The following is a 15,605-nucleotide window of genomic DNA, read 5'->3' on the forward strand; positions in this document are numbered from 1 at the left end:
AATTTTAGAAACTAATCCCACCTTAAATTCTTAGCTGACTTTTTATATAATTAAATCTGTTCTGTTAAAATGTCTCATGATCTTCAAGACACAGAAGTTGAGGGAGAATTCATCATTCTTGCAGATGAAAATCCTGTATCTGACCCACAATTCTTTATGCAGACTTGTCAAAGAGCGCTGTAAAACTCTTTAGCCTTTAGCCTTAACTGTTTAGAAACTGGTTTTACCTGTTAAACCAGATGTAGCAAAAGCTGAAGAGTTTTACTGCGCTCTTCGACGACTACACAACGAGAATCAAGGATTTTCATCCATAATGAAGTTCATCATATTCTTCATCTTCATCCCTTTGGTTGACTCAGGTGAGAATGATTTTGTGAAGTTGTTTAAACGATGAGTTCTCCGTCAATCTAGACTAACGTACTTCCATGTGTTGAACTGACAGAAAATCAGGAGATATTTTTAATCTGATGTGTATTATTTCCTCAAACATCTTTTATAATATCAAGGATAATAATTTGTTCGTATTGTTTCTGTCGTTGACTGAAGTTGGATTTTGTTTTGTTGAAACTGAACTGAAATCGTTCCAGTGTTTTCTAATGGCGTCGATCTCTCTCCCCGCAGACAGGGTCTATTTAAGGCAAAACTTTAACAAGTCTGAGAACAGTCCTGTATGAATTACTAAAGTTATGCACATTTTACTGTCGCTAAATGAAAGAATATGCTTCATCTGCGGGTGTTCAGTGAAAGATACACTAGTTATCTGAGCAAAAGGGTTGATTTGAAATGAAAGTAAAACGACTTCTGGAATTTGAACAAGTGTACGCAGATTAAAAACTGAGGCACTGTGAAAAAAACGTATCGCACATTTTGATTTCCTAGTGAATTAACCCTTATGCTGCATTAGGGACATTTTTGGTCTTTTGCAGTTTAATTTCTTTGACCATTTTGGCTGTTTTAATGCAAATGGTATGAAATTTGGCAAAATTGTGACTTTTTGGATACATGTAAAAAATGTGATCCCATTTTGCAAAATATGTATAACACACACTGTGTAGATCAAATAGTAACACTCAGCACCATAAAGACCAAAAATGGCCCATTGAAACCCATTAAAACTGAGGCTCTCAGTAATACATGAAACATGATTTTTGCACAAACATCCTTTCATTTTGAAGCAAAAGCATTATATTTGCATTATATAGTGTATTCCACCAGATGACGTCACTACATATTTATTCCCTATGGGTGGAAATGCACCTTATTTTAGGCAATAGGCAATGTTTAATAGGTGGCCATTTTTGTGGGATTTTTTGCAAAGTGGGACTGTGATAATCCAAATCTAAAGTTTTCTCTTTGCATTTAGTTTATTGAAAATAATTGAATTTTTGTGTTTTTTCCTCTTATACAAATCGATGGTTTCGCAAACAAAACTGGTAATTAAAGGGTTAAAATCCTGAAATTGAATACATTTTTGTTAGTTATGATGAGGACTGATGCTGGTTAAAAGATTTAACTTGGTAAAAGTGGAAAATAATAATAATATATAATATTTTAGGCAATGTTTAATATGTGGCCATTTTTGGTCCTTAATGCACTCAACGGTGTTAAAAATCTAATGCAGCACAAGGGTTAAAAGAAAGAAAAAAACGGAAATAATTATCTTGGAGCTTTGTGTTGTGTGTTTTAGTGTTGTTGAATGTGTGTTCAATGTTTGTTCAGAGTTACACAGCTTGATCAGCACACACACTGAAATAAACGGACAGACGACCGCAGGAACTCCAGAGTTTTCTGCTGTAACGACACTGGATGGAGAACAGATCGATTATTATGACAGTAACATTAAGAAGCTGATTCCCAGACAGGACTGGATGAAGGAGTATACATCTACACACATGTGGAAGGAAGACACTGAGATCAGAAAACATGTGCAGCAGATCTACAAAATCAACATTCCTCTTCTAATGCAGCGATTCAATCAGACACACGGTGAGAGAAAATACATTATTACACGGCCCTCTGAAATGCTTGATTCTGATTGGCCAGTCGTGACATCTGAGTTCTGTTAATCCCCGATAATGACCATGGTTAATACCATTGCTGTATAATGAGTATAGAGTCCAACAGTTTGGTTCTGGAAGTAAAACGTAATTAATTTTCTTCATAATTTTTTATTAATTTTAAACTATAAATTTTAATTATAATTTAACTAATTTAAACTGTTAAAGGCAGACCTACTGTGAACTGAGGTTGTTAATCGATATTTGCGTCTGCTGAAGCTGCCAGTCCGCATTATTTCAAATTATTTCTTCAAATAATCATCTAACAGTGGAATTTATGTTGAAAACTACATTACCCATGATGCTGTACAGAAAATTTAACCATTCAGAGTCGAAACAAGCAAAACACCCCAAAATAACTCGTTAGCCCCGCCCACTAATAGAATATTTCAACTCAAATCAACATTTCATGGATAATTATTTACTTATGTTGCAAGTAGCCATGTAATAAGCGGTATAGTGTAGCTACTGTGTCTATCCAGTCAGTTGTTATCTCAGAATAAGCCTTGACAGGATCATGAGGAGTCTTGTATTAACCTGAAGGGTTTATTTTTAACAACATCAAATGACTAGTTTGCACGTTAGAAGACATAAAGAACAGTATCCTACTCTCTTCTTCAGGTGTTCATGTGTATCAGAGGAGGTATGGCTGTGAATATGATGATGAGACTGGAGACTCAGATGGGTTTGATGAGTACGGTTATGATGGAGAGGATTTCATCACACTGGACCTGAAGGAGGACAGATACATCTCACCTGTACCACAGGCAATACCCACAGTGGAGAAGTGGAATAAAGACACAGCACTGCTTACATCTCTGAAACAATACTACAATCTTGAGTGTGTTTACTGGCTGAGGGAGTTCTTACATCTGTATAAAGACACTTTTAAGAAAACAGGTACAGTATCAGAGGACAGACTTTCTTGAGATCCAGATAAACAGCTTGATAACTCTATGCAGGTCAACATTAGAGATTGTTAAACTGAGAGAAGTATAAAGTGCATGTGTCTCTCTGTTCTGTGTTTATTCTAGAGCCTAAAGTGTCTCTGCTGCAGAAGAACCCAGACAATTATACATGTCACGTCACAGGCTTTCTCTACAGAGACACAAACATCTCATGGAGGAAGAATGGACAAGCTCTGAGCGATTACAGTGCATTTGTGGAGTCTGGAGACACACGACCAAATGAGGACGGGACCTTCCAGAGGACTGTTGCCCTGTATGTCCGTCCAGACGAATGGAAGAAGGACCGGTTCACCTGTGTGGTCGAGCACAAGAGTTGGACTGAGCCGATCCAGAAGACTCTGACTGAGGATCACATCAAGACGAACGGTGAGTTTAAACATGGTTAATTTTTCTACCTGTACATACTACTTCGCTTAGAGGCCAAACACGTGAGGATTAACTTTTTTCTGTTGTTGTTTTTAGGTTTGCTTTTGTTTTGTTGTTAATTATGTTTTTTTTTTACATATTTGTGTTGTGTTTTTGTTTCTCTGTGTTCTAGGATCTGCATCAGATGCTTCATATATCATGAATCTGACTCTAATCATCACCATCACAGTTATTGTTGGACTGATTGGACTGATTGTACAGTATGCACATTTGAAACTCTGGAAGAAACTGATAGATTGTAAGTACTAATGACCTGTTGTGAGATATATTTCCTATTATAAACATGTTTTACATGTTTCTGTGTGTGGCGATACATGAAGAAGAGTGCAGTGAATGTGAACATGTTGCTGTTTTATCAGTTCCATCATGTTTTCATTCTCTAAAATTATCAACTTATAAGAATTATGTTGGTTGTGTGTGTGTGTGTGTGTGTGTGTAAAATCATGTGTGAATCCTATGATACTGTTCTTTCAATTTCATTGAAGCACACACCTCTGTTTAGGTCTCTTTACAGACAGCAAGAATAGGAAGACCATCTATTTCAAAAGTGATCCCTCGCAGGAACAGGCACCGTCTCAGGTCTCTCTTCTCTCCACTCCCTCAATTGAAAGTTCGTCCCCTCCAGAAGACGATATCTGTGAGTCAGCGGCTCCTCCTGATTCCCTCAGAGATGAACAAAAACACTAATAATGACACACCTCTGTTTATCTCTTCACAGACAACAAGATGACGCCCACCTATTTCAAAAGTGAACCCTCGCAGGAACAGGCACCGGCTCAGGACCCTCTTCTCTCCACTCCCTCTATTGAAGGTTCGTCCCCGACAGAAGACGGTATCTGTGAGTCAGCGGCTCCTCCTGATTCCTCCTCAGAGATGAACATGATCACTGACCAGAACCTTCCCAGTTCCTCACCGGTGGACGGATCTTCCCAACCCTTCCAGACAACTGAGTCCTTTTGTAAAGTCCAAGAAACATCTAAAGACCTTTAGACGGGGTGGTGGTGGCGCAGTGGATACGACACATGCCTTTGGTGTGGAGATCTGGGTTCAAATCCACTGTGAGACACCAATGTGTCCCTGAGCAAGACACTTAACCCCTAGTTGCTCCAATATAGCAATTGTTATTCGCTTTGGATAAAAGCGTCAGCTACATGAATAAATGTAAATGTTTAAAGACTCACCTACACATCCTTAAAATAATCTTCTTAAGTTTTCCATCTCTAATCTTTGCATTTTAGCATTTCCTTTAGAATGAATCACTTGATCCGCTTTTTCACGGTCGGGCCAAACCGTTCTCTTTGCTGAACCGCTCCAGTCCATGATATGGCCTCATTTTCAAAAGACAAGTGACCAATCCTGAGTGGCGACGTCACTTATTCTTCACGTATTGTTATTAGTCAGGTATTTTTCCAGCGGTTTCCGGCTTGAGAACGTTCATAATGTGCCAAACCAATCCAAGCGGAAATACAACCGTAACCATTTATTTCTGTTCTTATAACCGTTCGGCCCGTGATGAAAGAGACTTTTGTTGTTTTCCTCAATTTTCCTTTGAATTTTGGAAAATTGAAAAACAAAGAAAAATTGTAAATATATATATATATATGCAGAAAACAAAGTCCTACAAATCTTTACCAAAACCAACTATTTTTTAGGACTGTCAACAGATTAAAATAATTCATATTAACTGCAAAAAAAAAAAAAAATTCAAGTACCATTTTTTTATCAGAGACCGCCTTCTCAATCAGATGTTTATACACATATTTTATATCTGTAATTACTATATATGTGCCTTGTTTCCTTTTATGTGGATCAGTTTAAGTTTCCTCAGTCTGATGATTTCTCATTGAAAAGATCTTGTGGTTTAACAGAACAGCATAAAAATTGACGACGGCCTGTGTACAATCAACATGTATTCACTTTTTGTTTCATCCAGTTTGTACTTTATCTCTCTTGCCACTTTTTTTGATTATATTAAATAATAAACTCCTATACTGTTCTCACTGAGTCCAGTCTCTGTCATTTTTCTACACATAACAGTTTTAATAGATATTATGACTTCATGCGTTTCATGATTGCAGATGCGAAAGTTCATATCAAATTTAATTATCAAATGAACGAACACCAGACTAGTTTTTATCAGTAAGATTTGTAATGTTTTAAAATAAGTCTCTTCTGCTCACCAAGACTGCTTTTATTTGATTAAAAATACAACAGGAATATTGTGAACAATTATTATAATGTCAATCTGTTTTCTATGTGAATATACAGTAAAGTGTAATTTATTCCTGTGATCAAAGCTGAATTTATCATCATTACTTCAGTGTCACATGATCCTTCAGAAATCATGATGATCAAGAAACATTCATGATTATTATCAATGTTGAAAACATTTTTTTTCAGGATTCTTTGATGAAAAAAAAAAAAAAAAAAAACAGAATTTCAAATAAAATATTTTGTTTCATTAATCTCTTTACAGTAACTTTTGGTCAATTTTAACCCTAACCCAATCAATAATTAAGAATGAATCCGTCCCTGATAAATAAAAGTATTGATTTATTTTATTTATTTCCCCCCCAAAAAATAAAATAAAAATTCTGTCTGACCCCAAACGTTTGAACGGTGGTGTTTAATGTACAAAAACTTTGTATTTCAGATTAATGCTGTTCTTTTAAACTTTCACTCTAAAAAATGCTGGGTTGTTTTAACCCAACTTTGGGTCAAATATGGACTAACCCAGCCGTTAGGTTAAACTTTTACATTACATTTTTAACCCAACATTTCGGGTTTGTCCATATTTGACCCAAAGTTGGGTTAAAACAACCCAGCATTTTTTAGAGTGTTCTATTCATCAAAGAATCCTGAAATAAAAACGTACAACTAATAATAAACGCAGGTTTGGTGATCAGAAGAGACTTCTCTTAAAAACATTAAAAATCTTAGTGATTACACTAAGTGTTACCATCTTGGTAGTGTTTATATGTAATTTATTGTAATATTTCTGACCTGGTCAGCCTCAGTAGTTTTCAGTGCACAGTGTGACGTGTGAAGCGCTGGCAGTGTGTGTTCTCAGCAGGTGTGTGTGTGTGTGTGTGTGTGTGTGTGTGCTCAGGGCTGTTTGTGAGGGATGTTCACAGGAGGTTATTAGTCTCTTCACTGACACACTGAATCAGGGCTGTGAACGGGTCTCTGTCACATCAGCTCGTCTGAACACCAGCGCTCAACATGACTTCTGCTTCACCCTGAGCACACGAGACACGCAACACACACACACTGCTCAAAATGTTTTTTTAACTTCCAGTATGAATATGTTAGGCTTAAGTTTGTGAATAAGCTGGTGTGTTCAAAAATGACAAAATTCACATTTAGGAGATATAAGCATTCAAAACTTATATAGTCTCTCACTAATGCTAAAACGGATCAGGGATTTTTATGACATCACCGCGGACTTCAGCTACTCTTCACATCATCTGTCCAATCAAATGCTCTCTAGAATCGAAAGCTCCGCCCCCTTATGCTATAATCACCTGGCCGAAGCGATCGCTGAACGTCATGGAGCAACATGGGTTGAGGATGTGTGTTTGTTTGCTCAAACGCTCGAGTTTGACAAAATATTTTTGTTTTAGTTTTAGTTTGTCTTGTATATATATATATATTTTTTTTTTTGATTAATCATATAACATTATAATCTGTCATATATTCAGTTTATAATGTGCTGCATCTATGGGGCATGTTGTCACATGTCACTTCCATTATTTCAGGGCAAATCAAGAGACAAAAAATATACTTTGTATTAATGAAACAAAACCACATAAATGTACTAGACATGGGAAATTAATGTGGGAAAGTGGATTTACACAACTAACAACTAACAAAGTCAAAAAGTGTTAGCTTGTGCCCCACTATCCTATACATCATGTATCTAAACAACACAATGAAATATGTATTTAATAAACGCAAAAAACAAAACAAAAAAAAAGTATTGTAATAAGTCATCCAGTACTCAAGGAGGCGCTAGACTTTCCATAAAATGTGCTTTTAAACCAAGGCAAGTACATATACTACACACAAATGTGCACAATCAATAGCACACGCATTTGAGTTCGCATAGCTGGAAGATTAGCATTCTTATATTAGCAAAGAGACGCTCTTAAGTTAGCAAACACACTAGCACCGCTATAATTCCCTCTAAACCCCTCGGTCCACAAGTAGCGCGTGGCTTTAGCGGTGACTGATGGTTTGTGTTGCTCACTAAAGTCGTGTTCCCAACAGACCTGTACGCGCTAGCATGAGCCGCCCTTCACCGAGGACCAATCATGTCGTGATTAATAACGCGACAGAGGCAGAAGTGTAACTGCGCGCCCACACGCTGATTAGTGTACATACAATTACTTTGCTTGCCCAAACATCCCCCCCCCCCCCGACAAGCGAATTAAGATTCTGCCATGCTAATCTCCCTGATCATACAAGATCCTTTCATTACGGGCGGCTTTGAGTGGAAAACGGGAAATCTCTGGGAAACATCCCAGCGTTCGCCCACTCGCCGCGCACAACTGTTCAGAACGAGCTGAAACGTGACAGAATCACAAATGTATGTTTATTACTCTTCTTCCAGATAGATTATGATGTTTTATAGGCGTTTGAATGAAGCTAGCAATTAACTGTTGTCTTTTTTTTAATCAGTGGAGGCCTTTAGGCTAATGCTAATGCTAAAACAGCACACATTAGACTGTGTTAAAATGAAAACAACACTCATGCTGACTAAAATAAGAAAGCTAGCTTTTTTAGCAAGCTAATGGGGAAATATATATATATATAAAAAAAATAGATGTCAAATTATTTAAAGATAAAGAATAAAAAATGAACATTCGTAAATTCTCTGGAAAGCTAAAAGCTACATTTGATAAGATAAATACTCTTATTCCAGATTGATTTGACATTTTAGAGGCTTTGAAAGAAGCTAGCAATGAATCGTTGTCTGTTTTTTAATCTTTGAAAGCCGTTTTGTGCTAAAATACCAGACAGTAGACTATTGAATGAAGAAACAATACTCATGCTAACGCTAACATGGACATAAAGAGACGTAGAGAGAACAATTATACCTATATGCTAAATGAAGCAACATAGAAGTAATGGGTAATGTCACATTTTTTTAAGATACAATGAAAAAGTTGATGCTAAACTGACACTCAATGCTAACAACGTGCAAAACTAGCATCTAAGCTAACCGCTAGGCTCCAGCTCGAGATTCAGGTTCAGTTTGGGCCTTTTTAGTATCTCCAAACGAACAAAAAAAGGACAATGTTTTGTGATTTCTAATTCAGATCTAACTCTGAAACTCTGCCCTCAGGACAAAGACGCTGTGTGACGGGTGTTAGCGAACCTGAAGCTAATAATAAACCCCAGTGACGGCACCGCTAAACGACAGCGGTTTGGGGCGAGTGACAGACGGAGGGAGTTTTGACGTCTGGAACATGGAGTGGATTCACTGGTGCGGAGAATAGAGAGCTGGATCCCTTCCTCAAGCTGATGTGGAAGATAACAAGACATCAAAACTCATCCAGTTCACTTCCGTAATAAAACCCTCCGCCGTTATCCAGCACACACACTTCAACCGAATCAAGACTGGGTGTTACTCTGAAGGAGGAAATGCTTGTTTTCATAATCTTTCATCAAAACGCAATAACTTTAATGACTTTCCAGCTGATTCAAGTCCTCATGGGAAGATGCTATTTACAAGCTCAAAGTCGTTATTACGAGGCGACTTCGGTTGAGAAATTTACATATTTGGCCAATATAGTACATATTTCTTGCTTTTTAACTTACTAAGTTAAAAAAGTCTTTTTTTTTAGTTCTAGTGCACACACAAATATTTGGAAAGTTGTGGCTTAAAGAAAAATACGACACTTTAGGAGAGTTTATCTTACAAATATAATAATTTCAATGCAACCTATAATAATAATAATAATTAGTTAAATTTATAATTAGTGCTTTTCTGGGTACTCAAGGCAGTAAATTGGTGTATAGGTAGAGAAAATAATATTAACCAATAACTTCGCTGGCGAATATGATTTATCCATAGTCGCACAGTTATTTAACGGGAAATTTTCATGTTTCACGCCCAAAAATATGCATTTAAATAAAACTAATATTTGATTTATTTAATACTTATTTATAACTATGCAAATAAGCACAATAATAAAATAAAAATAATAGGTATAATAGGTTTTAAAAAATATGTATAATTACAATTTACAAATTATTTCATTTTAAATTTAATTTAAAGTATAATTTAATTAATTTATTTTAGCTTTTAATGTAGCTGTCAGTTTGGATATAAATAGTATATAATTTATTTAAATAGTTAATAATAAATAAAATAATTGAAGTAATAATAAATGAGCATATATATATATTATTTATATGAAAATATAGCATACACACAAATAAACTAATATATAATTATTTTATTTAAAAATTAATACAAATCATGAATTTATATGCATTCTTTTAAATAGGTTAAAAACGAGGTTGGCGAGTCTTATCTCACTAAGAGGAGTTTCGTTGTAAAAACCGGTGAACTTTCTTCATTTCCACACTGGTTTAACTTAAAAAAGTAAGTAACCTGGTTGCCTTAAAATTTTAAGTTCATTGAACTGGAAAAAGTGAGTTAATACAATGAAGGAGATTAATTTAATCATCAGAAACTCAAAATTATATGTTATCTGAAATAAATAAATTATTTAAGTTGATTTGACAAAAGAAAAAAAATGTTGTGATTACTACACTGTAAAAAAAATATTGTTGGTTTAACTTAAAAAAGTAAGTAACCTGGGTTGCCTTAAAATTTTAAGTTGTTCGAACTGGAAAAAGTGAGTTAATACAATGAAGGATATTAATTTAACCATCAGAAACTCAAAATAATACATTATCTCAACTAAATAAATTATTATAAAGTTGATTTGACAAAAGAAAATATGTTGTGATAACAAATCTTGAAAATGCTTTCGTTGCATGTGAGGTGCAGCAGGGCTCCGTTTTGGGTCCGATCTTGCTTTATATATACTCCCTATCCGCTCCATCTTTGAATTTCAACAATTTCCTATCAATATTTATGCAGATGACACACAATTATACTAACCAATACACCTGGCACAGTCCTTATCTGTGTTGATAGCTTGCGTAAATGACATTAAAAGTTAGATGGATGATCATTTAAAACGCCTCAGTTTGTTTCTTGGCTGAAACATCCTGATGTCGATTAGAAACACCCAAAATAACAAGCATAAACTTATATCATTTATGAAATCACAAGTCTACTATGATATCTTCTTGGTGATTTGGAATAATCTGTCTGTTCGATATGCATTTCTGCTATTGAATAGAGATATTTAGTTAACTCACATTCTCCTCTGCGGTCGATTTGTTTCTTCTCTCCGTTTACCGTATCGTTTCATCAGGTTTCTGTTGTTCTGCTCTTATCAGCGAGACGCAGGTGTTCTCCAGTCTGATTATCAGCCATTTAAATCTGCCGCATTTCTTTCCTGGTTTTCTTTCTTCCACCCAGCATGCTCTTTCGTGGAACAGCGACACACTCGTTTGTGAAGCCGGAGAAGAACAATCGATTCCCGCCCGTCAACACACTTGGCTTCTGTTGTGAGAGAACACAGGGAAGAGAGCAACTAAAGGTAAAAACACTGACCAGAGTCAAACTACCATCAAGATAGTGTTAAAGAAAGCAATTAGTTACACTACAAGCTGAGAACTACTGTAAAGCTGCCAGGTTGTGTCATTATTATAACTATATGATTCATTGATAGATATTTAATAGTTTAATTCCTTTAATTCTAAAGTAGACCATATTTTTTAATAATAAATATCACTATTAAGTACACTTAATTAAACAATAATAATATTTAACCTTTATGTAGCTGTCATGTCGTATAATAGGATTTAAAATTATTATTTTTTTTAAATTAAGTAGGCCCTACTTATTAATGAATAATAAATTATAATAAGAAATAATATATATTAATACATAATAAATTACAATAAAATAAACAGATTTTTTAATAAAAAAGCATAAATAAATAAATAAATAAAACAAACATTTGATAAATTTAATACTTATATATAACTATGCAAATGAGCACTGACCTAAATTAATTCAATAATAAAATAAAAATAATAGGTATAAAGGTAAAATAAAGGTTTTTAGAAATATGTATAATTACAATTACTACTTTCATTTATTTCATTTTAAATTTAATTTAAAGTATAATTTAGTTTATTTATTTTAGGTTTTAATGTAGCTATCAGTTTGTATAGTTATTATAAATATTATATATTTAATTTAAATAGTTAATAAATAAATGTCACTATTAAGTACACTTAATTAAACAATACTAATATTTTAACCTTTATGTAGCTGTCATGTCGTCTAATACGATTTTAAAATTTAAGTAGGCCCTACTTATTATTAATGAATAATAAATTATAATACGAAATAATATATATTAATATATACTAAACTACATTAAAATAAACAGAATTTTTAATAAAAAGCATAAATAATAATAATAATATTTCAGCTTAATTTGTCAGGTTGTATAATATAAATATTGTATAAATAAATATTAATAAATAATAATATAATTAATATTAATAATAAATAAATAATATTTATATTCAAATTTTATTAATCATTCAAATTAAATGAAATAAAAGATTAAATAATTAACAATTGTAATATGTATAATAATTTAATAAATACATTTATTAAATAATAATAACAATTAAACAAGGTTGTATAATATGACTATTATATATCTAAATAATTAATAATAAATAAAACAATTTAATTAATAATAAAATAAATACTGTTTTAATGCATAAACGAAAAATAAAAATGCCATGTATTTATAATATGGCAGATGTTCCTCTTAGACTGCAGTGAGACTGAATGGAGAGCAATGGAGATGTTTGTATCTAAAATGTCTTAAACTCATCAGATTTTTCCAAGATCAATTAGTACTACTGACTTATTTGGGTTGTTTTTATGTCTCCTAAGAAATGTAATGCGAAACGCCTGAGAGATCAAGAGAAATACGAGGTTAAACCGAATAAAGAGGTCATATATAATTTTTCTGTTGGGTTTCATCCTCAGACATTAGTTATACAGCAAACTCTCACAAAAGCCCCCAAAAATATGGTAATATATTTAATTTCACCGGCCGCTGAGTCTCTTTTGATCCGTAATTACAATAATCCTCACATTTGGCTATTATTTGGACATTTCCCACTAACAGGACAGCGAAAACTCTTCAGAATGATAAATATTTGACAGGAATTATCACTCAAAGTCTTCTGCTAAGTGTGGAAGTGTAAAATAAGGGATATTGTGCGCATGACTGCCCTCCCAAAGCCGACGGGACGCATCTTTAAATAAGGACTGCAGTTTTTCATGTATATTTGCACAATTATTTTTGCCAGGCAAGCAGGAGCTAGGCGCTAACCACGCTGATTAGCATTTAAAAGAGCCCCATTTTTCATATCCGCCGGCTCCAGCCCCTTTGACTGCAATTGAACTCGCGGACCCGACGCTGTTCAATTATGGCCGTAAATACCGTCCAGGACAAAAGGCAGAAATGAGACTGTCTTGTGAGGAAAAGGGAAACCTTTGAAACAACTGAAAGGCCTTTAATAACGCGAGCCGGCGCTCGAAATGAAATGAATCACTGGCCAAAACAAGCTGACAAACTCTCACAGCACTTCTGCAAGCAACGGGAGGCGTTTAGACTTTAACTCGTCAGAGATACCCGACGATCTGAGGGGAAATTAACGACCGGCTCGGAAAGGTCAGAGTCGTGCGTCAGCACAATCGCTCGGCGTCCACCAAGAAGATCGTCGTAGATTTGAGAAAATGAGAAGTTGATTGAACTAGTGGACAACTGCTGATAAACTTAAAGGGTTGGTATAAAAATAAATCTCTGATGTCCCCAGAGTGTGTGTGTGAAGTTTTAGCTCAAAATACCCCAGATATTGTTATATAGCATTTTCAAAATGTCACTTTTTGAGGGTGAGGAAAAACGCACCGTTTTTGTGTGTATCCCTTTAAATGCAAATGAGCTGCTGCTTCCGGCAAAGAGGGCGGAGCTTCAAGAGCTTGTGTGTGTGCGCGTGTCTGTTAGCAGCTCCGATTACCTCACATAGACACACACTGAACATTACAAAAACGTTTCGCTTTTTATTTTCAAAATGAGTCAGACAAAGAAGTGAAAGATTTCTGAATGGTTAGTTGATGAATTTATGTAGCTGATGTGTCATTGATTAGCATTTTCTGTCTTGATAATCTATAAATGGTGTCCCGGGGGCGGGGTTATGTAAATTTTAGGGTTTGTGATGTCAGTAACCCGGGAGGAAGCTCGTGTAGTCTCGACCAGTTTGTTGTAGTCCTTAAAAAGCTAATATCTTCCTTTGCTTTGAACTTTGAGCGTTATAACCTTGCAGATGTTGTTTATGATCAAACAGCAACATTTCACACTGAGTAAAGTTAAAAAAGTGAAATCATAATCAATTACCCCTTTAAAAGTAAACGTCTAAGTTTCTAAGTTTTAGTTTACATAGAATTTTATTTTAAACTTTTGCTTTAAAAGTAAACTTTTTAAAGTTTATATGTATTTTACATAAACTTTTACTTAACTTTACATAAACTTACATTTTACTTTAAAAACTAAACTTCTAAGTTTCTAAGTTTTAAAAAAATGTAACTTCTAAGTTTATATGTATTTTACATAAACTTTTACTTAACTTTACATAAACTTACATTTTACTTTAAAAACTAAACTTCTAAGTTTCTAAGTTTTAAAAAAATTTAACTTCTAAGTTTATATGTATTTTACATAAACTTTTACTTAACTTTACACAAACTTACATTTTACTTTAAAAACTAAACTTCTAAGTTTCTAAGTTTTAAAAAATGTAACTTCTAAGTTTATATGTATTTTACATAAACTTTTACTTAACTATACACAAACTTACATTTTACTTTAAAAACTAAACTTCTAAGTTTCTAAGTTTTAAAAAAATGTAACTTCTAAGTTTATATGTATTTTATATAAACTTTTACTTAACTATACATAAACTTACATTTTACTTTAAAAATTAAACTTCTAAGTGTCTAAGTTTTAAAAAAATTACATAAACTAACTTTTTACTTTAAAAACTAAAAGTTTACTTAAGTTTACTTAAACTTTTACTTTTTTCTTTGAAAGTAAACTAAATTTCTAAGTTTTTCTAAGTTATGAGTCATATTTAAAACATAATTACATACTGTTTTTAAATAAATGCATACATACTGTAATTATTTAATCATTTTTATTATCAGTAATTATTATCATTTTTTTATTATTCTAAATTGTAGATATGATCATTAATAACTTTTTGTATTAGTAAATGTGTACATGTTTTATTTTAGGTTATTTTAATAAACGTTGTATTGCAAAGTAACCTAACACCAAAATTCGTCAATTGGGAAGCACAATATATATATATATATATATATTTTTTTTTTTTTTTGCTTAATTTCCCCCTAATTATGTATCAGGTGAGTTGTTGATGTTTGCAGAGGCTCATGGGAAATTAGGTCAGTTGAACGTCAATGCGTCACAATAGTGAGGGTGAAAGGTCAGCTCCTGTCAGCTTAGATTGAGGTATGGATTGAAATTGATTATGATTGATTTGCCCTTTGAATTTCCATCCGTTTTCTTAATATTAATGGCGATAATTCGCTCAAACGAACGTGTTTTTGTGTCTCCCACTTTGTGGAGAACAAAAACAATCAGCTAAACATAATAAAATACCCTAATTACATATATAAACAATTGCATCTCTATTGTATGAAAACTATACACAGAAATACCCTGATTAGCAGAGTAGCTAACATCAGAAACATGTTAGCTTTGTATTTGAACAGTTTGTCATTGATTAGGATTATGAAATGTCTGTCAGGTTTTACAGTTTTCCTCTGTATTTTCCTTCTTTTCTCCAGGTTTATCGTCAGATGTCATTCCCGCTACACAAACAGTGATTTGCATACAGAAATATCATCATCTGGATCCTGCTGTTTCAGCTGGGAAACCCTGCGGCGTCGCCAAAG

The 15,605-nt window shown here is 33.7% G+C and overlaps 1 protein-coding gene and 1 long non-coding RNA gene across 5 annotated transcripts in view; one reads left to right on the plus strand and one right to left on the minus strand.

Annotated features, from left to right (window-relative positions):
- The window catches only part of LOC148995691 (uncharacterized), an 81,988-nt gene that overhangs the window by 4,878 nt on the left and 61,505 nt on the right, over positions 1-15,605 (minus strand). For 2 of the 4 annotated variants that reach the window (XR_016169438.1, XR_016169441.1), the window contains exons 2-4: positions 10,853-11,099; positions 3,944-4,997; positions 3,256-3,367 (exon numbers count right to left, since the gene is read on the minus strand). This is a non-coding gene — a long non-coding RNA (uncharacterized LOC148995691). Of the gene's footprint in view, positions 1-3,255; positions 3,368-3,943; positions 4,998-10,852; positions 11,100-15,605 lie in introns of those variants that run through there. The other 2 variants (XR_016169440.1, XR_016169439.1) reach the window with 2 other exon arrangements.
- On the plus strand, positions 1,716-4,262 carry LOC120486437 (class I histocompatibility antigen, F10 alpha chain). Its single transcript, XM_089133807.1, has 5 exons — positions 1,716-1,986; positions 2,679-2,957; positions 3,092-3,391; positions 3,564-3,689; positions 3,954-4,262. The coding sequence occupies exons 1-5, from the start codon at positions 1,869-1,871 to the stop codon at positions 4,136-4,138; spliced, it is 1,008 nt and encodes a 335-aa protein (XP_088989933.1). The 5' UTR covers positions 1,716-1,868; the 3' UTR covers positions 4,139-4,262.

The sequence above is a fragment of the Pimephales promelas genome, chromosome 2 (genome assembly GCF_988280905.1).
Source record: "Pimephales promelas chromosome 2, fPimPro1.hap1.1, whole genome shotgun sequence".
NCBI lineage: Eukaryota > Metazoa > Chordata > Actinopteri > Cypriniformes > Leuciscidae > Pimephales > Pimephales promelas.